General features: G+C 40.5%; 1 protein-coding gene across 6 annotated transcripts in view; it reads left to right on the forward strand.

Annotated features, from left to right (window-relative positions):
- The window catches only part of LOC140737737 (urea transporter 2-like), a 73,843-nt gene that overhangs the window by 33,522 nt on the left and 19,956 nt on the right, over positions 1–20,365 (forward strand). For 3 of the 6 annotated variants that reach the window (XM_073064335.1, XM_073064333.1, XM_073064334.1), the window contains exon 2: positions 7,811–7,939. In XM_073064335.1, the coding sequence (XP_072920436.1) occupies positions 7,866–7,939 (74 nt within the window). In that variant the 5' untranslated portion in view covers positions 7,811–7,865. Of the gene's footprint in view, positions 1–6,385; positions 6,576–7,810; positions 7,940–20,365 lie in introns of all 6 variants that reach the window. The other 3 variants (XM_073064331.1, XM_073064329.1, XM_073064332.1) reach the window with 2 other exon arrangements.

The following is a 20,365-nucleotide window of genomic DNA, read 5'->3' on the forward strand; positions in this document are numbered from 1 at the left end:
ATTACAAAGCAAGACATACTCATTCCACAGTGTTCCGGGCTATGATGTTCATGTGGACAGAATGTTTCTGTTAATTTTTTTATTTTTTTTATTAAGTGCAATCGTGAACAATAGCCAGATCAGAAATGCTGATCAAGTCAACTAGTTCCCAAAGAGAACTTTGATAGGCCAATCAGATGGTTCACTGCTGCTTAGCGATAGAACATTAAAAAATCATTATGTACAATCAAGAAACATTAAAAAATAGTAGAAATACTGGAGTCATGATGATCATGATGAAGTCTGCTGGAGATATTTATACACATGCTGTCCTCCATAATTCAGAGAGATTGAAGGATAAGGTTAAAGGGTGACAAGACGTGACAGGGGCCTTGGAACTCCATTGCGCTCTCCATCTGCACATGCTCTTTGAAATGATGTCAGCAACAAAGTGCTTGATCCCAGGTTAACCACCTTTTAGTCTGGTGCAATAGTCTTGTGAAAGAAGAGATTGTTGCAGAACCGATGCATGCTGATTTCCTTAGTATCAAGTATTCCCTGCTAGTTTACAGACTTTACCTGATACGAAGGAAATGCTGATTTCCTTGTTATCAAGCAAATTCTGTAAACCAGCAGGAAACTCTGGCTATGAGTTCCTTTTCACGCAGTGGGTGGTGAAGAGGTGAAACTAGCTGCCAGAGAGAGTGGTTGAGGCTTGTACAATATCAAGGTAACTTGGATACGATGAATGGCACTTCGCGCCATTGCTAAGTCCAGAACCCCTGAGCGTCCATGTGTACACATTCTCCACCAGGAGAGAGAAATTCAGCTCTCCTTGAATATCGGGCTAAGATGTTGGTGAGGCTGCACCTGGAATATTGTTTACAGTTTTGTTACCCTGTTATGGGAGATACATCATTAAGCTGGAAAGAGTACAAAGAAGATTTATGAGAACGATGCCAAGACTCGAGGGCCTAAGTTGTAGGGAGAGGTTAGGTAGGCTGGGACTTTATTCCTTGGAGGGTAGGAGATTAAAGGGTGATCTTGTAGCAGTGCATAAAATCAAGAGAACTATACTGTAGCTAGGGTGAATGCACACTGTCTTTACTCCAGGAATAAGAAATCAAAAGGTAGAGGGCATAAATGTAATGTGAGATGATAAAAATTTAAAAGGGATCTGAGAGGTAACTTTTTCATGCAGAGAGTGGTGAATACGTGGAACTAGCTGCCAGAGGAAGTAGTTGAAGCAGGTACAATAACAATATTTTAAAGTTATTTGGACAGGAAATGCTTAAACTAAGGATATGAGTCAAACACAGTCAAATAGGAAAGCATCTTGAAAAAGTTGGGACAAGCTAAGACTCTATTACTCCATCTCCCATATACATCAATATAGGTGAAACTGCAAAATGTTACTGAAGGAATAGTTGTGGTTGAACCGCAAAGTTGACAGATCACTGTGCTTGGCACTTCAAGAAATAGTCTCCTTATGCATTATCCCCTTGTCTGGTGGACATAGTTAAACTGCTGTTCAAAGGCTCTTCAAGGGTAAGATCTCCTGCTAAGAAAACCACTTCCTCTCCTCCTGCTCCTTTCAGAAAGCAGCCTTTGTTCACTTTCTTTGTTCACAATGTTCTCAATTTGATTAACCTGTGAGCTTTGTTAGTCACATGAATGGCCACTGATGCTTCCATGCTAATCAAATATCAATACCCAGTAAACTTCAGCAGTTTATTTTCAAATAAGTCACCAACAAGCTTACAGATAATTGATAATCTTCTTAAGTAAAGCAAGTGGTGGGTGAGGATCCCTTCCTGCTGCTATACAGTGTTCCCTAAGTACAGGCATAATGTCAGGACACTGTGATTCAATTTTGCTTTAACTCACAGAATGGTAAATCTGTACATTTCCAATATGTTTAACCAGTTTACTGAATATTGAACATGGCATTATGCTGCACTAAAAATCCATACAATATGCAGATAAAATCCTAACTAAATTAGCCATCATTATTCCTCACACAGTGACTACTGCTCACCTTCATATCTGGCCACAGAGTTTATATTTACACTAATCCAACCTTCCACTTTGTAACACTAGTTGTTCCTATTAGCTGAAGTGTTTTGCAACCCTGATTCCATTTCTTTGTAAACTGTAGCAAAACTAGCGAACAAAATAAATAGCAAACAAGAGAAAATCTGCAGATGCTGGAAATCCGAGCAACATACACAAAATGCTGGAGGAACTCAGAAGGCCAGGCAGCATCTATGGAAAAAAGGACAAGTCAACATTTTGGGCCGAGACCCTTCGACAGAACAAAATAAATAATTCTGAGAAATTTCAAGTGGGAATTGAGAAGGTGAACAGAGCAAAGAAATGGCAGGAGGATTTTAATGTCAGTAAATATGAAATACAGCAATTTATAGCAGAGCAATAAAACATCAGTTAAATTGTACCTGGTGGACAGTGAACGCTGTCCAGCAAGGGTTTTGAAGCAAAATAAAGAGTATGCCCTGTGGAAGGATTTAAAATTATAAGGACAGGGGGCAGAATGGTTAGAGATAGCTTGCAAATTAAAATTCCCAAAGTCAGAGGCCACAGATTTAAGCTTAAGTAGCAAAGATTTAGACCAGACAATAAAATTATTATTGTTAAATAGCTTTGGAAGATACTGCTGCTACAAGCAGTCAGGTGCGAGATCATGGGACTTGCTGTCCAGTACACTTAGTGCGGCCTGCTAACCTTTGGCAGGCATTTGAATAGCTTTTTATCATTCCTGCCGATAATATTCAGTCTGCCATGCTCATAAGGGTATTTGTGGTGTCTAGGAACAAGTAAACAAAGATAAAGGCACTTAAACCAATTAGCCATGAAGATTCAAAACCAGGAAATATAAATTAGAATATTTAATTAATTATAAAATTGTCAACAGGAAGCAAAATTTAATAAGAAGCAAGATGGGACTGAAAGAGAAAGGTCAAAAATACAGAAAGGGAATTTTTTCAGTTTTCAACAATCATTAGATTACAAACAAAGACCCCACAAATAAAGATTGAATTTTCAGTGGTTGTTTGGAAATTAAGGTTTACTGTATTTTGCTTAAATCAGAAATTTACTTGGATTAAGTTTTTCGCTGAGTGGCAATGCCAAATATGAGAGGTAAGAGGAAAGTTTAAGGAGATTTACAAGGCAAGATTTTTTACTCAGATATTGGTAGGTGCCTGGAATGCACTGCTGGGGGGAGGGGGGATAGTAGGAGTTGCAATAGTAAAATTAGACTGACGTATGAACCGATAGCAAATAGAGGGAGTTGGAACACATACAGGCAGATGTGCAGCAAAACTGGCATCAGAATCAGCACAGATGTCATGGGCTATAGGGCCTGTCCTTATGCTGTAGAGTAATAGATCATATGCTGTAGATTATGAACGCTGCTCGTTTCACACTCACACCACCCTCTGAGGGAAGAAGTTCCCCTTCACATGCCCCTAAGATACTTCAACTTTTCACCGGATATTATTCTGAGTTCTATGTATGTATGTATGAAGAGTACGTGATCCCTAATTCTTTTTCAACATACTCCATGGGTAATTATTGAGATATATTAACATCATGCTTTAACATGTGTTCAAAGCCAAATCTACCAGTGAAATAAAAGTTTGTAAAGCATCAGGGCAATTGAGACATTAATTTTTTGCATACCTACTTTAATCGTGGACTGTTAGGTCGCTGCACGATTTCTCCCAAAAAGACAATAGCTAAATAAGAACCTGAGTCCATAGATGCATTGTAAGAAAATATTTGCAGGATTATTGAAATGTTCAAGGCATATTGGATTAGGTTCATATTTGTTTGAAAGATAATAATCAAGACAAATGTGAAAAATGGCCGTCTTCTGTATTATAACGTCCATGTAGTTTTACTGCCCAAGATCTCCTTTAACGATAGGAAGATAGAAGAACCATAGCAGAGAAATGCACAGCAGATCAGGCAGCATGGATGGATAGAGCAACTGAGTGAATGTTTCAGATCAATGTCTGTTCATCAGGAATCCTTTGTTCACTAAGCTCAATTTCGTGCCTTCAGGGAAAGCCATCTAAAGAACACTGTTGAGAAGAGGAAAATAAACCTGGATCATCTTACACCAATTAATGAACAGAACCCAGAGTGCCCAGTAAAAACAGTATACATGGCAAACTAAAAAAGTTGCAGATGATGCAAAATGTTGCAAATATTGCAGATTTGACACAGGACAGAAAATGCTCATATTGCTCAGCTGATAAGCAGAATTTGCACACAAGGAGAGTAAGCACTTTAGGTCCGGAACTTTTCAGCAGAACAGGAACACTTAATAGATAAGTAAATAAGTAACACACACAAAATGCTCCAGAAGCTCAGCAGCTCACAAAAGAAATAAAGAGTTGATGTTTCCGGGTCGAATTCCATAGACACAGCCTGACCCGTTGAGTTCCTCCAGCATTTTGTGTGTGTTACTCTGGATCTCCAGCATCTGCAGAATTTTCTGTGTTTTAAATAAGTAAGTGAAGTGCTTTCAAATGCAGAGAAAGACTGAATGGAGAAAGAACAAAAGGAGAGTCTGTAGTATTATGGAATGTAGGAAAGGTTAGATGACAATAAGGATGATGTTGCAAGCCAAAAGTGGGTGTTATGGTGGAAGCAAAGAAACAAAAGGTGACTTCAGAGGAGGTATAATTGGAAGTAGCTGAATCATTACATGACATTGTCAAGTTTAGTGCTGATTTGGGGTAGTCATGTGTCATGTTGAGAAATAAGCTGCTTTTTGACAAGCTGTTGAACTTGCTGGGGAAAAGCAATGAAAGCCAGGGAGAGAGGGTGAGCTGAGTGAATTAAACAGCTGGGACAATGGAAGCACCAGGTCATGTGTGCAATCTCAATGGAGGTTTTGCACAAAGTCGACATCCAATCCATTTGTCGTCCCTTGTGCGGAGCTCAGATGCACCATCAGCTCAATCTGACCTCCATCTTAAACTTAAACCTGCCTTGGACTGATCATCCCAGCAAGAAGTTCCAGGAACTGCTAAAAATAATCTTCCACAGTGAATCAGAATGACTCACACCCACACAAAAAAAAACTTAGATAGCCAAATGGTATTTCCTTGCTGCCTCCTCAAATTTAGTTGGCTGTAAAGCTAGAAAATATAACTATCAGGCATTGTAGGGACCAGTGTGTATTTTGTACTTTTTTAAAGTAGCGTCACAATCATTGCCAATGCCATGACCCTTACTGTTGGCCATCTCACCTGAAAGCCACGCTGCAGTTATATATTGGTGTTCCAGGGCACAAGAGGTACTGCAGATGCTGGAAATCTAGAGCAACACACACAATGTGCTGGAGGAGATCAGCAGGTCAGGCAGCATCGATGGATGGGAATAAACAGTCAATATTTCCAGCCGAGACCCTTCATCAGTAATCTAGAGTTCCAGGACATGCAAAGGCCCGAACCCCTCAAGAGAATGCTCGGTGGTAATTGGTTGATGTGTGCATGTGATGGTTTGATGTATACATTTGTTTTGAGTTTGTTTATTTTGGAATTTTGGGAGCTGTGATGGTCAGCAACAGGAGAAAGGATCAAATAGCGACTATAGATTTATGAACGGGATAGATTTGCTGAATGATGATTTAGTGCTACATTCATAACTCGTACAGAGAGTTCTGGGGCCAGATTTCTCCTTTCTTCCTCTTGGCCTCCTCTTCCTCAGAAGCTGATCCGCTGGAGGGTATTAGCAAGGGCCGAGTCCTCGTGATCCTGCGACCATGTCATGTAGAAGAACACCGTAACACTTCAATCTCAGTTGAAGCGGTGCCTCAGAAAAGCGGGGTCAATTATTAAGGACCCCCATCACCCAGGATGTGCCCTCTTCTCACTGTTGCCGTCAGGGAGGAGATACAGAAGCCTGAAGGCACCAACTCAGTGATTCAGAAATAGCTTCTTTCCCTCTGCCATTACTTCACTTTTCCTTTATATATATTATTTCTGTTTTGCACTATTTTAATCTGTTTAATATACATATATATACTTACTGTAATTTATCTACTTATTTATTTCTTTTTCTATGTTACCATGTATTGAATTGTATTGCCGTTGCTAAGTTAACAAATTTCATGATACATGCCGGTGATAATAAACCTGATTCTGATTCAGATTCTGCCCATATTCTGTTAAGTATTGCATGGCTCATTCAAAGCCTTTTGGGCAATGAAGATATACATTGAGCAGACCAGTAATTTTAAGATTCAAACATTATCAAGCATGTTCATTTCAACTTGCAGTTTAACTTTACTCTGGAAGTAACTTGGATGCATTATGTGAATGTCATGTGCACAAAATGGATGTTCTAAAATCTTTTTCTAAAAACATTACAGAACAAAATATTCTCCTTCGTTTCATTGACTGGAACTTGCGTGGAATTGCTCAGGTGATGTTTGTCAACAATTCATTAAGTGGGATTATTATCTTGGCCGGTTTAATTTTGCATAATCCGTGGTGGGCACTGAATAGCATTGTGGGCACTGTGTTCTCAACTCTGGCAGCAGTTGTGCTCAGTCAGAACAGGTAAATGTATTGTGCTAATACATGTTTTCTCCTTAACAATTTTAAGACTTTGAAGTGTTTTAATGCTTGTGATCTATATTTATGTATGGGAGGTTTAAATTGCGAGACAGTTTATAGCATGAACATTTGCCTTCATTGGAAAATCTAGCCTGATTCTGAAATTATAGTTTATAGATTTGTTAAATAACAGATGGCTTAAGTATTTCCATAAACTAGTTACTTTCATTACCTTGACCTTTATTGAGGAAGTTCGTGAACAACATATTGCAATTATTTTCTACTTCACATTTTCCTTAGAACTGGATGTATTGAATTTCACTTACCATCTATTCTGCCCATAGACCTCTCAAGGCACTTGCCTGGAATTTCTTGCTATCTTTCTTATTTTTTATCATCTTTTAAAGGTTTGCTTCATTAACAGATTCTTAATTTGGGCCTACACCCCAAGTTACTATTTCAAATAATAAAAGGCAGAAGCCCAGAACCAAACATGAACAAACTCCTTAGTTTCTCTATCTCTCTACAGTTAAGCACCCATTCTTTTATTAAAATTCCTTAACTAATTTTGTACCTTGTTGCTTGGACCCTTTCTATTCCAAGGCCATCAGTCTTGCTGGAGAGAAACTGAGCCAACATACACAAATACGCAGGGATACAACACAGAAACAAACCCTTCAGCCCACCAAGTCTGTGTCAACCATCGACACCTCTTTACACTAATCCATATTAAGCTTGATGAAGAATCTTGGTCTGAAACATCAGTTTATAGAAGGTGCCTGACTTGCTGAGTTTCTCCAGCATTTTATGTGTGGATTTCCAGCATCTACAGAATCTCTTGTATTTGTCTCATATACTAATGCCAATTTGTATTCCCCCAACAGTCTTACTCATTTCCCGTAGATCCTAAGAGTTAGCTGCACGTTAAAGGCTATTTATCATAGCCTTTCTAATTCACCAATCCACAGAACTTTGGCATGTAGGAGGAAAGCAGAGCGACAAGGAGAAACCCACATGTCATAAGGGGAAGGTGCAAACTCTACAAAGCTGGCATCTGAGGTCGGGATTGAACCCAGGTCTCTGGCACGCTGAGCAGTAGCTCTACCATCTGTGCCCTTGAGCTGCCCTTCAGTTCAGACCAATAGCTTTTCATCTAAACTGAACAAAACCATTCTCTCCTAGAACTTATTTTTGTTAACTTGGGGTTATGAACGTATATTGTGTTTTTTGTGTTTCAGATCTACAGTTGAAGCGGGTCTTTATGGATACAATGGAAACTTAGTTGGCATTCTGATGGCTGTATTTTCCAACAAAGGAGATTGGTACTGGTGGTTGCTTCTACCTGTGATTGCCATGTCAATTATGTGGTATGTGAAGTATTTTTTTTAAATATTTAGTACCATTGATGCACATATTCTACATTCAAACCTCTGGTTTTGGAAAATATAATAAATTAGCATATCAACATTAATATGAAGTACTGTACATACTGTATACTCAGTGGCCATTTTAATTGCAATCTCCTGTACCTAATAATGTGGCCACTGAACATATGCTCATGGTCTTCTGCTGCAGTAAGCTGTCCACTTCAAGGTTCGGCGTGTTTTGCATTCCAAGATGCTCTTCTGCACATCAACTGTTGTAATACGTGGTTATCTGAGTTATTGTCGCCTTCTTGTTAACTTGAACGAGTCTAGCCATCCTTCTCTGTCCTCTCTCATTACAGAGCATTTTCACCCACAGAACTGCCGCTCACTGCATAGTGCATTTTTCTTAGTCTTTCACACCATTCTGTGTAAACTCTTGAGACCGGTGCGCATGAAAATCCCAGAAGATCAGCAGTTTCTGAGATACTCAAACCACCCTATCTGGCACCAGCAATCATTCCACTGTCAAAATCACTTAGACTGCATTTCTTCCCCATTCTGATGTTTGGTCTGAACAACAACTGTACCTCTTGGCTACATCTGCATGCCGTTATGCATTGAGTTGCTGGCATATGATTGATTGATTAGATATTTACATTAACAGCAGGTATACCTAATAAAGTGGACACTGAGTGTGTGGTTGTAAAGAAATATGAATGCAAAATTTGAACAATGAGAAAAGTTTGAAGGTTCCCAGCACCCTGGGGCATACTCTAGCTGACTGTCAAACAGGAAGGTGCTGGAAGCATCAGAAACCTGTTGAAACCTCTTTCTACCCAAGATGATCATTTCTTTTTTTAGCTGAATCAAATAAGGCAATAACTGCCTCAGGAAAATATCATTGAATGTCTTGGGAGTGCAATAGGATATTTTCTATCCACCAAAAAGAACAGACAAGTTGTTGGTTGAAAATGTAAATTGAAATCCAAAACCTCCAACCACTGAAATATTAACCTAGATCTTATGCTCAAGGCACTGGACTGGACTCAAACCCATCACCTCCTGAGTCAAAGCTAAGAGTGTTATGGTTAAGCCATGAAGTATATTAAAACAAACAGGCCCTGCTACTTAGAAGAAGGTAAGAGTCTGTGAACGAGGTTGAAAATAACTAAAGAACACTAAGACTATATGTTCAAGAACTCTTTCCAAGTTTATTATTTAAATTTCTTGTTTCTCCACTTGGGTACCCCATATGATTTTAAAATTTACATATATAAATGGGCAATGCAAAAGGAGATTTATATGATGTCAAAATATTAAAGATTGATGAGAGATGTGCTTTTAGATAAATAACGCAGTGTATGAGACCTAGTGTATTAAGTGATATGTGAGAGGTCCATACACTGAAGCCACCTCTTCCTTATCAAACTTGTTTTTCTATTTCTGACCTTCTGTTTTCCTTTTCTGACTCTAGCTTAATCCATTAATGGCATGTGATGATTCAAGTGGGCTTTACTGTTATTTGATGTGACAGGACTATTTTGCCACATGAATAAATGACTGCAATGTCTCACTTGATAGAAAAGTGAGAGCCAAAGAACAAACAAAGGAATAAGAATAAACACTCTTGGATTAAATCATAATGTTTTAAGGGTTCATAACAACAAAACTATGTCAGTCCTGTAACTTTTTAATGTAATAACCCTTTTTAACAGTGGCTAAAACTTTACAAGGAATACCATTATATTGAAAATTTTTGGGATATTATCCCAGAAGTTGCATCGAATAGTGCCCAGTGGTGATCCCAGAAAATTGAGAAATTGCTTGGAAGATTCCTTTACAGCATGGAATAAATGGAATTAAGTGACATTCTTTGACCTCTCAGGGACTGATCTGTCTCATATCAATAGCGCTGCCATTTGCCAAACCAGCCAAGTGCTTTCAACCCCACAATATTTCCTACAGCTGACCAGGCAGCATAAAACATGGTTCAATAAAGAATTTGCTGGGGAACTCATTATCATGAGCAGCAACTGTGGGGGAAAAGAATTGTCAACGTTTCAGGTCAAAATCTGGCATCAGGGTTGCATAGAGAGGGAAGATATTCTGTATGAGTCTGACCTGCTGAGCTCCACCAGCAGATTGTTGCTCCAACATCTGTAGTTTATTGTGTTTTCAAAAGGCATGGTTCGGTTGGAGCTCTTAGGAGAACCCCTTATCCAGATTTTTAGAAATTGGTATATGTCCACTCATGTTAGGAAGCAGTGTCACAAAAGCAAAGGTCGTGCTCAAGACTATTACAAAATTTTAAGACAGCCAAGAAGATTGGTGGAGCCAATGGGAAGATGTTTGTTTTGCGTGAAGCATATACTACCTCTGGCACTTCCAACATCGTTTTCCAGTGCTCATTTGATTGGTTGGTGACTGGGGAGTAGGAATTTGGCTTTGCTTTACCCCCATTCTCCATGTCTCCATCAAATTTACACAGAACTACATCAAACTCACAACAGGTGCTGTTTATATTGCCTATGAGTCTCCTCCAACACATTTACAGCCAATCTCACCAAAGTAATATAGAATACAACACAGAAACAGGCCCTTTGACCCAATGACCATATCACTGACCTGGTAGTCCCAGTTGTCCATATTCAGCCCATAAACCTCCAAACCCCTCTCTGCCAAGTACCTTTCCAAATACTTTTTAAATGTTGCAATTGTATCTAACTCGACCACTTCCTCTGGCAACCCATTCCATGTTCTGTGTTTAGGTTACCTCTCAGGTTTCTTTTAATTCTCTGCCCTCTTATCTGGTATCTGTGGTCTCTAGTTCTGGACTCCCAGCCCTGGGAAAAAGACTACAACCATCTACCTTATCCATACCCCTCATGATTTTATAAACTTCTATGAGGTCACACCTCACTCTTCTGTGCTCCAGGGAATAAAGATCCTGTGTGGCTAACACTGACCACTGGCACACCCCCACTGGTTACAGGCCTCCTGTTGGAGAATCAAACTTCATCCATCACTCTCTGCTTCCTAAAGTCAAATATGAATCCGCTTTGTCATCTTCTCCTGGATTCCAAATGACCCAACCTTCCAGATCAGCCTACCATACAGGACCTTGTCAGAGGCCTTACCAAAGTCCATATAGAAAACATCAAATGCCTTACATTCATCTATCACCTTAGTTACCTTACCTCTTTGAGAAATTCCAAAAGATTTTTCAGACATGACCCCATCCTACTAACCCCCCCCCCCCCCCACACACACACACGTATAAAACAATGTTGACATCTGATCAAGCCTTGACTATCCAAGTGATGGTACATCTTGTTCCTTAGTATTCCAGCCAGTAACTTACCGACAACTGAAGTCAAGCCTGTTAGCATGTTAGTTCCCTGGCCTGTTCTGTTACCCTTCTTGAGACCATGAGACACAGGAGCAGAATTCGACCATTTAGCCCATCAAGTCCGCTCCACCAGTCAGTTGTGGCCGATCCTTTTTCTCCCCTCCTCAGCCCCATTCCCTGGCCTTCTCCCCATAACCTTTGAAGCCATGTCCGATCAAGAACCCATCAATCTCCACCTTAAATACACCCAACGACCTAATCTCCACAGATGCCTGTGGTGACAAATTCCACTAACTCACCACCCTTCAGCTAAAGAAATTTATTTGCATCTCTGTTTTAAATGGACACCACTCTATCCTGAGGCTGTGCTCTCTTGTCCTAGACTCTCCCACCATGGGAAATATCCTTTCCACATCTACTCTGTCTAGGCCTTTCAACATTCGAAAGGTTTCAATGAGATCCCCTCTCATCCAGCTGTTCCTTTGCCCTTAAACAGAGTAAGCCAGGTGAACCCAGGTAGATCCTGCCCAGTCGCCTTAAAGTTAACCCTGGTCAACTTTAAGATTTTAATCTCTGGAGCCATTCTATTATTTCCCATAACTGTTTAAAAAGTAATGTAAATATGATCACTGGATCCAAAAATGGTCCCCACTGCCACCTCAGTCCTTAAGTGGAGGTCCAGTATCACTCCATCTTGAGTAAGATTCTCTGTATATCATGTGAGCACACATCACACAAATCCTACCCCACCCAGGCCCTTTGCCCTCTGGGAAGCCCAGTCAATATTGGGAAAACTGAAATTTCCCACTAGTACTACTCTGCTATTCTCACAAATATGTACATTTTGTCAACATATCTGCTCAAGTTCCCACTGACTGTTAGGGAGAGGTGTCTATAATATAGCCCTACCAGGGTGATCATTCCCTTCTTATTTCCAAGTTCTACCTAAGTGGCATTGTTAGATGATCTTTCAAGAATATCCTCTCCAGCTACAGCTGTTATGTGCTCCCTTATAAAAAAGACAATGACCCCTCCTCTCTTACCTGTTCCTCTTTCACACCTAAAGCATCGGCAAATGCATTAAGCTGCCGGTATTTCCTTTTCCTCGGCCATGTTTCTGTTATAGCCACGATATTCAAGTTCCTAAAGGCAATCCACATGCTCAGCTCATCTGCCTCACCTGTTAAGCCACATACATTGAAACAGGTGCAGTTTAAAACATGATCTGCCCGTTCACTGTAAATATGGCTGCCCTGATACTACATATACTATCACTGACTTCACTCTCTTGAGTCCTACCCCTTGCCAATCTAATTTAAACCCTCCCCAGTGACAATAGCAAATTTCCTTGTGCCCCTCTAGTTCAAGTGTGACTCACTCCTCTTGTACAGGTTGTTTTTATCGCAGAAAAGATCCCAATAACCTAAGGCCTGAACTCCTGCCCCCATACCATCTCTTTGCACTGACTTCACTCTCTTGAGTCCTACCCCTTGCCAATCTAGTTTAAACCCTCCCCAGTGGCAATAGCAAATTTCCTTGTGCCCCTCTAGTTCAAGTGTGACTCACTCCTCTTGTACAGGTTGATTTATCGCAGAAAAGATCCCAATAACCTAAGGCCTGAACTCCTGCCCCCATACCATCTCTTTGCACTGACTTCACTCTCTTGAGTCCTACTCCTTGCCAATCTAGTTTAAACCCTCCCCAGTGGCAATAGCAAATTTCCTTGTGCCCCTCTAGTTCAAGTGTGACTCACTCCTCTTGTACAGGTTGTTTTTATCGCAGAAAAGATCCCAATAACCTAAGGCCTGAACTCCTGCCCCCATACCATCTCTTTAGCCGCACATCTGTGAAGGTCCTGTTTCTGTGCTGTACTTTTCTATGCCTCTGTAAATCTATGACTTAATCCCTTGTTCTACCTATATTGTTTGTATCAACATGTACAACAACCTCTGGCTGTTCAACCTCCCCCTCAAGAGATTCCTGCAGCCACTTAGAGACATCCTTAATCCTGGAATCCAGGAAGCAACACACCATCCCGGCATTTCTTCGGCAGCCTCATAATCTCCTGTCTGTCTGCCTCCCTCACAACTGAGTCTCCAGTCAGCATTTCATTGTACTCCTTTCCCACTCACCCGTTTGCCCTGACTACTCCATGTGGCATGTGTTTCACATTTTTAATGTAAAAATACTTTGCCTGTACTTGATGAATCTTCTAACTGTTATCAGAATCAGAATAGGTTTAATATTATTGAATATGCTGTACAATTTTATGTTACGCAGCAGCAGTACATTTCAATTCATAATAATAAGAACTGTAAATTATAGTAGGAAGTTTGAAATTTAGAAATTTATAGTAAGAAGTTTGAAATTTAGAAATTTGATGGCGGAGAGGAAGAAGCTGTTCCTGAATCATTATGTGCCTTCAAGCTCCTGTACCTCCTCCCTGAAGGTAGTAATGAGAAAGGGGCATGACCTGGGTGATGGGGCCCTTAAAGATGGATGGCACTTCTTTGAGGCATCACTCCTTAAAGATGTCCTGGAAGCTGGGGAAGGATGATGGAGCCGACTGAGTTCAGAACTTTCTGCAGCTTATTTTGATCCTGTGCAGTGGCCCCCCTCCCCATTCCTTAACTCATAATTCTGATACTTGCATTTGATCTTACCCATATACACAAATAGCTCCCCTCTCAGATTCTTTCATAATTTTAAAGACTGCCTTTGGACTTTGTGTTTCAGCTGGCTTTGGTTTTCCAGGCATACATAATCATTCAGTTCTGGCTATTATAAATGTCTTTGCACCTTCGCCAATGCCCCTCTTTTATTTTGTAATATGGAAACCAAAGGCCCATGCAGTCCGCTGTAAGAACAAAGTGACATTTGAACAATAGAAATGCTCTGCTTTTGAATTTTTCCTCCTCTGGAATCAACGTCAGTGCTTGGTTTTCAATTTCTGTCCTTGTCAACCTGGCTTGCTACTTTAAATGATGGGAGTCTGCATTCAGTTTATATAAGAAATAGAAACAGGCACAGGCCATTTGTTCTCTTGTACCTACTCTATCTTTCAATAGTGACTAATCTTTTACTTCAGTACCACTTGCTCGCACCAGTCCCAAAACCCTATATTCCTTCTACATCTAAAAATCTATCAATATAACAATTTGTTTCTTAAGTATAGAAATTAATTGCCTTCTTTGACTGAAATCTCACCCCTGACCCCTGACTAGAGTGTCATTTACCTTTGGAGCTTTACCGTTTTCACGCCCTGGAAACCGTAGAGACAGGCATAAGGGAACACTTGATTTCTGGTGAATTGTATTATTCTGTAGGATGTAATTTTCAGGCAAACATTCAAAGGCCATATGTGCCCTGTTGACGATAGTTCATTTCTACATCTATACCTGAGCTGCAATTTGTATTTAATATCTATTTATTAGTTACCTCATTAACTTGAAGAAACTATAGTCTTAAGAAGAAACTAAAGAGCATGGTGTAAGTTCTATTGGAACAGAAAGAATAAAGACATATAACCATATAACAATTACAGCACGGAAACAGGCCATCTCAGCCCTTCTAGTCCATGCTGAGCGTTTACTCCCACCTTGCCAAATGTTCTAGAATTATGAAGGGTTTTGATAAAGTGAGTAGGACAACCATACTCTCTGCTTGTCTGATGATGATAATTTTATTTCTAACAAAGAGCAGATTTATATGCAATTGATTACATTATCATTATAGATTGTGGAAAACATTTGGTTACCGACATAAACAATTATAAACACTAAGTTAGATCTACACATTAATAATTAAAATAAATAGAAAGAAACAATTTTATAGAATAAATTATTTTAAGCTTTTAATGGCACAGCCAATGTTTCTATCATTGCAAGATAATTTGTTAGAGATCTATTATTACTTAAGCAAGCATGAACATGCAGCTGGTTTCTAATGAACAGAATATCACAACCCAGAGCAACATAAACAAAATGCTGGAGGAACCCAGCAGGTCAGGTAGCATCTACAGAGAGGAATGAACAGTCGACGTATCAGGTAAAGACCCTTCATCAGGACTGGAAAGGGAAGAATTCAGAATAAGAAGGTGGGGGAGGGAAAGGATTACAAGCTGGAAGGTGAGGTGGAAGGTAGGTGTATGGGGAGGGAGAAGTGAGAAGCTGGGAGGTGATAGGTGGAAAAGGTAAAGGGTTGAAGAAGGAGGAATATGATAAGAGAGGAGAGTGAACAAAAGAAGAAAGGGAGGCAGGAGAGGCACCAGAGGGGAGTGATAGACAGGTGAGGAGAAGAGAAGGGGTAAGAGGGGAGCCAGAGTGGGGAATGGGACAGGAGAGAATGAGGAGGGTGGAGAAATGACTGGAAGATAGAGAAATCAATGTTCATACTGTCAGTTCCAGACTGAATGTGAGGTGTTTATGATATAAGCACACAGCCTGGGCCAGTACAAAACTCCATCACTCTTTCCTTTTCCATTCTGCCCAGAATGTTCAAGATGAGTGATCTCAGCCCAAAACATCAACGGTTTATTCCCATCCATAGATGCTGCCTGACCTGCTGAGCTCCGCCAAAACATTTTGTGTATTGCTCTAGATTTCCAGCATCTGCAGTACCTCTTGTGTCTGTGGTGAAGAGATACGGCAGCACACAAGGATGAATTCTTGGAGTGCATGATCATGTCATTGTGAATAAATCACTTGCACAGCCCGCAAAGTCCTGCAAAGATAGCCAAAGCAAGGCTAATAAATCTCAAAGCTTACAACGGGAATTTGGAATAGTAAAAATGCATTTCCGTTGTCTGAATTGTGTTTCTTAAGATTAGCAAGATAGCAGTTGTATGCTTTATAGTGTAGTGCCAAACTAAATGTTTCAGAAGAATGAATGCTTGAGCAATAAATTTGTTAGGCATGACTAGTATATCATAATCCCAATATTGACTTGGGGTTATTCCTTTTATTCTTATTAAATATGCTTGAATAATAACGCACACAAGTTTTAATCAAACTGGAATACATTATTTTCTAATCTCCTGCTGGTTTCCTTGTACTTAATTAGTCATAGCTTATTTAGAACAATAGTTCACCCTTCAATACCCATCATTTTATGGGCCATTCTTTGATGTACTCCATCTGCCCCAACCAGTTTATTAGAAGTTAATCACTCAGTTTTTTCATATTTTCAACTAATCCCAATTTACTTCATGACTTGAGATGAGGTGCTAACATAGCAAGTGTAAGAGAATTCTATTGTATTTTGGGAGTTGAAGTCCATAATAGTTGACTTGGTACAAACATGCAGAAAACATCTGATGTCCTTTGAATTTAAAAATAACCATGTCAGAATATTCTTTTCAAAACACTTCAATTTGATCTGAGGTGAAATCTCAACAGAAACTATATTCAATAAAGGTTTATGTTTTTCCTTTGTGTCCTACCATTCCCATTGCTTTCAGTACAGTGTCCGATCCTGAACCTTGTGCCTGATCAGCTCATGCTCATGATAAGGGAAACAACATCTCGTTTCCTCACGGAGGTTCTCTGTTACCTCCTTAGTAATGAAATGTGCGGAAGAATAATAAACAGGGATATAAATGTGTGGTTTAATCAGGTTAAGCCAGTCAAGATGACATTGACCCTGACAATCAAAGCATCAGATGTGACTGTAGTTCTGTCTATAAAAGGTAACAGACCTCCTCATGTGACATTAAAAGCTTTAACCTCTGAATAATTTCTTCAGAGTGCTAGAGTTAGGAGAGTGACAGTCTGTACATTTTCCATGAGATTGACCATGAAGGTGACATAGTGTAGCAGTTAGCACAATCATTTTACAGCAGCAACGATTATCAGTGGGGTTCAATTCCCACTGCTGGTTGATCTCAGCAGGCCAGGCAGCATCTATGGACAAGAGTACAGTCACTATTTCAGGCCAAGACCCTTCAGCAGGACTGGAGAAAAGAAGCGGAGGTGGGGAGGGGAGGGAGAAACACAAGGAAAGAGCTGGGAAGTTGATTGGTGAAAGAGATACAGGACTGAAGAAGGGAGAATTTAATAGGAGAGGACGGAAGGCCATGAAAGAAAGAAAAGAGGTTAGAGCAAATGAAGGAGGTGATGGGCAGACAAGCAGATGAGTTGAGAGGGGGAAAGGGGGATGAGGAATAGAGAAGGAGAGGGGGCATTACTGGAAGTTCGAGAAATCAATGTGCATGCCATCAATTTGGAGGCTTCCCAGACCGAATACAAGGTGACGCTCCTCCAACCTCAGTGTGGCCTCATCACGACAGTAGAGGAAGCCCCGGCTGGACATGTCAGAATGGGAATGGGAAGTGGTATTAAAATGGGTGGCCACTGGGAGATCCTGCTTTTTCTGGCAGATGGAGTGTCGGTGCTCGGCGAAGCGGACTCACCGATATACAAAAGGACACACCAGGAGTACTGGATACATTTGATGACCCCAACAGGCTCACAGGTGAAGTGTCGCCTCACCTGGAAGGACTGTTTCGAGTGCTGAATGGCACCTACGCTCAGTCTGACAGAAAAAGCAGGTTCTCCCAGTGGCCACCCAACTTAATTCCACCCTCCAAGTGCTGGTGGAACGCAGTAGGCCAGGCAGCATCTATAGGGTCAACATTTCGGGCTGAGCCCCTTGGGGCATCCCTATAGATGCTGCCTGGCCTCCTGCATTGCACCAGCATTTTTGTGTGTTTTGCTTGTATTTCCAGCATCTGCAGATTTCCTCGTGTTTGCCTTAATTCCACCCTGGTTCCCATGAATATCAAACCTGTGAACTAAGTTGCAACGTATCTCTTCTAACCATATTGGATCAGGATTGTAATGTGCCTGGAACTGAATGGCATTGATAGAAATCAGCCTGAACTTTGGAGAGCAGGTTATTGGCGAATGCCATTTCATAGCAACATTCTATGAGAGGCTGCAAATATAGATTCCTCAGGGTTATCCTGGTGGCTGCAACAAGTGAAGGATTGAGAAAATCATCTTTGAAGTTTCTTGCTGAGATTTAACAAATTGAATAACTTCAAGAACACCTTGAGTAGACAAGATCTGATGGAAAGAAAATTGTCTGCCCCAGTTTCATCCTGAAGCTTCTTATGTTCTGCACAGGCTCTATTGATTGTGTAAATTATGTTGTACTGCAAGGGAAATTGATATTAATGATTCCATCAATAGCAATAATTGGCTTGCACAAATATCCCTTACCTGGTGACTTCCTTTATTTGAAACAACTCTAAAAAATATCAAATTGTTTCAATTCCCAAATGAAATCAGCCAAAACTTGACCTGTAAGTAATTGTGGATATTTTTGATGAGCCAGGATACAAAAAGGCAACGAGTCCACAACCCAACGTTTCAAATATGGGATTGGAAACTACAGTAGATACTTGTAACATTTGCAGTACCCCAGATCAGCTGAGTAATCAATTACTCATATCATGTCTTCAAAGTTTCTGTCCCAAATTCCAATCAGAATCAGGTTTATTATCACCGGCATGTGACGTGAAATATGTTAACTTAGCAGCAGCAGTTCAATGCAATACATAATCTAGCAGAGAGAAAAAAAAATAATAATATTAAATAAACAAGTAAATCAATTATGTATATTCAATAGACTTTAAAAAACATGCAAAAACAGAAATACTGTATATTAAGAAAAAGTGAGGTAGTATCCAAAAATTCAATTTCCATTTTGGAATCAGATGACAGAGGGGAAGAAGCTATTCCTGAATCACTGAGTGTGTGCCTTCAGGCTTCTGTACCTCCTACCTGATGGTAACAGTGAGAAAAGTGCAGGACCTGGGTGCTGGAGGTCCTTAATAATGGATGCCGCCTTTCTGAGACACCGCTCCCTAAAGACATCCTGGGTACTTTGTAGGCTAGTATCCAAGATGGAGCTGACTAGATTTACAACCCTCTGCCGCTTCTTTCAGTCCTGTGCAGTAGCCCCTCCATACCAGACAGTGGCGCAGCCTGTCAGAATGCTCTCCATGGTACAACTATAGAAGTTTTTGAGTGTATTTGTTGACATGCCAAATCTCTTCAACTCCTAATAAAGTATAGCCGCTGCCTCGCCTTCTTTATAACCACATCACTATGCTGAGACCAGGTTAGATCCTCAGATATCTTGTCACCCAGAAACTTGAAACTGCTCACTCTCTCCACTTCTGATCCCTATATGAGGATTCGTATGACTTCCTTCGACTTACCCTTCCTGAATTCCACAATCAGCTCTTTCATCTTACTGACGTTGAGTGGTAGTTTGTTGTTGCAGCACCACTCCACTAGTTGGCATATTTCACTCCTGTACGCCCTCTCATTACTCCCTGAGATTCTACTGTGGTCGAATCGTCAGCAAATTTATTTGAGCTATGCCTAGCCACACAGTTATGTGTATATAGAGAGTAGAGCAGTGGGCTAAGCTGAGGGGTGTATGAGGGCGATATGTTATCACTGATCCGCACAGATTGTGGTCTTCTGGTTAGGAAATCAAGGATCCATTTGCAGTGGGAGGTACAGAGGCCCAGGTTCTGAAACTTCTCAATCAAGATTGTGGGAATGATGGTATTAAATGCTGAGCTATAGTCGATGAACAGCATCCTGACGTAGGTGTTTGTGTTGTCTAGGTGGTCTAAAGCCATGTGGAGAGCCATTAAGATTGTGTCTGCCATTGACCTATTGTGGCAATAGGCAAATTGAAATGGGTCCAGGTCCTTGCTGAGGCAGGAGTTTAGTCTAGTCATGACCAACCTTTCAAATCTCATCACTGTCGAAGTGAGTGCTACCGGGCAATAGTCATTAAGGCAGCCCACATTACTCTTCTTAGGCACTGGTTGTTGTCTTTTTGAATTGCCAATTGTTGCCTTTTTGAAGCAAATGGGAACTTCCGCCCATAGCAGTGAGAAGTTGAAAATGTCCTTGAATACTCCCGTTAGTTGGTTGCACAGGTTTTCAGAGCCTTACCAGATACTCCATCGGGAGCTTCCGCCTTGCGAAGGTTCACTCTCCTTAAAGACAGATGAATGCTGGCCTCTGAGACAGAGATCACACGATCGTCAGGTG

This window comes from Hemitrygon akajei, chromosome 13, assembly GCF_048418815.1.
Source record: "Hemitrygon akajei chromosome 13, sHemAka1.3, whole genome shotgun sequence".
NCBI classification, from domain to species: Eukaryota; Metazoa; Chordata; class Chondrichthyes; order Myliobatiformes; family Dasyatidae; genus Hemitrygon; species Hemitrygon akajei.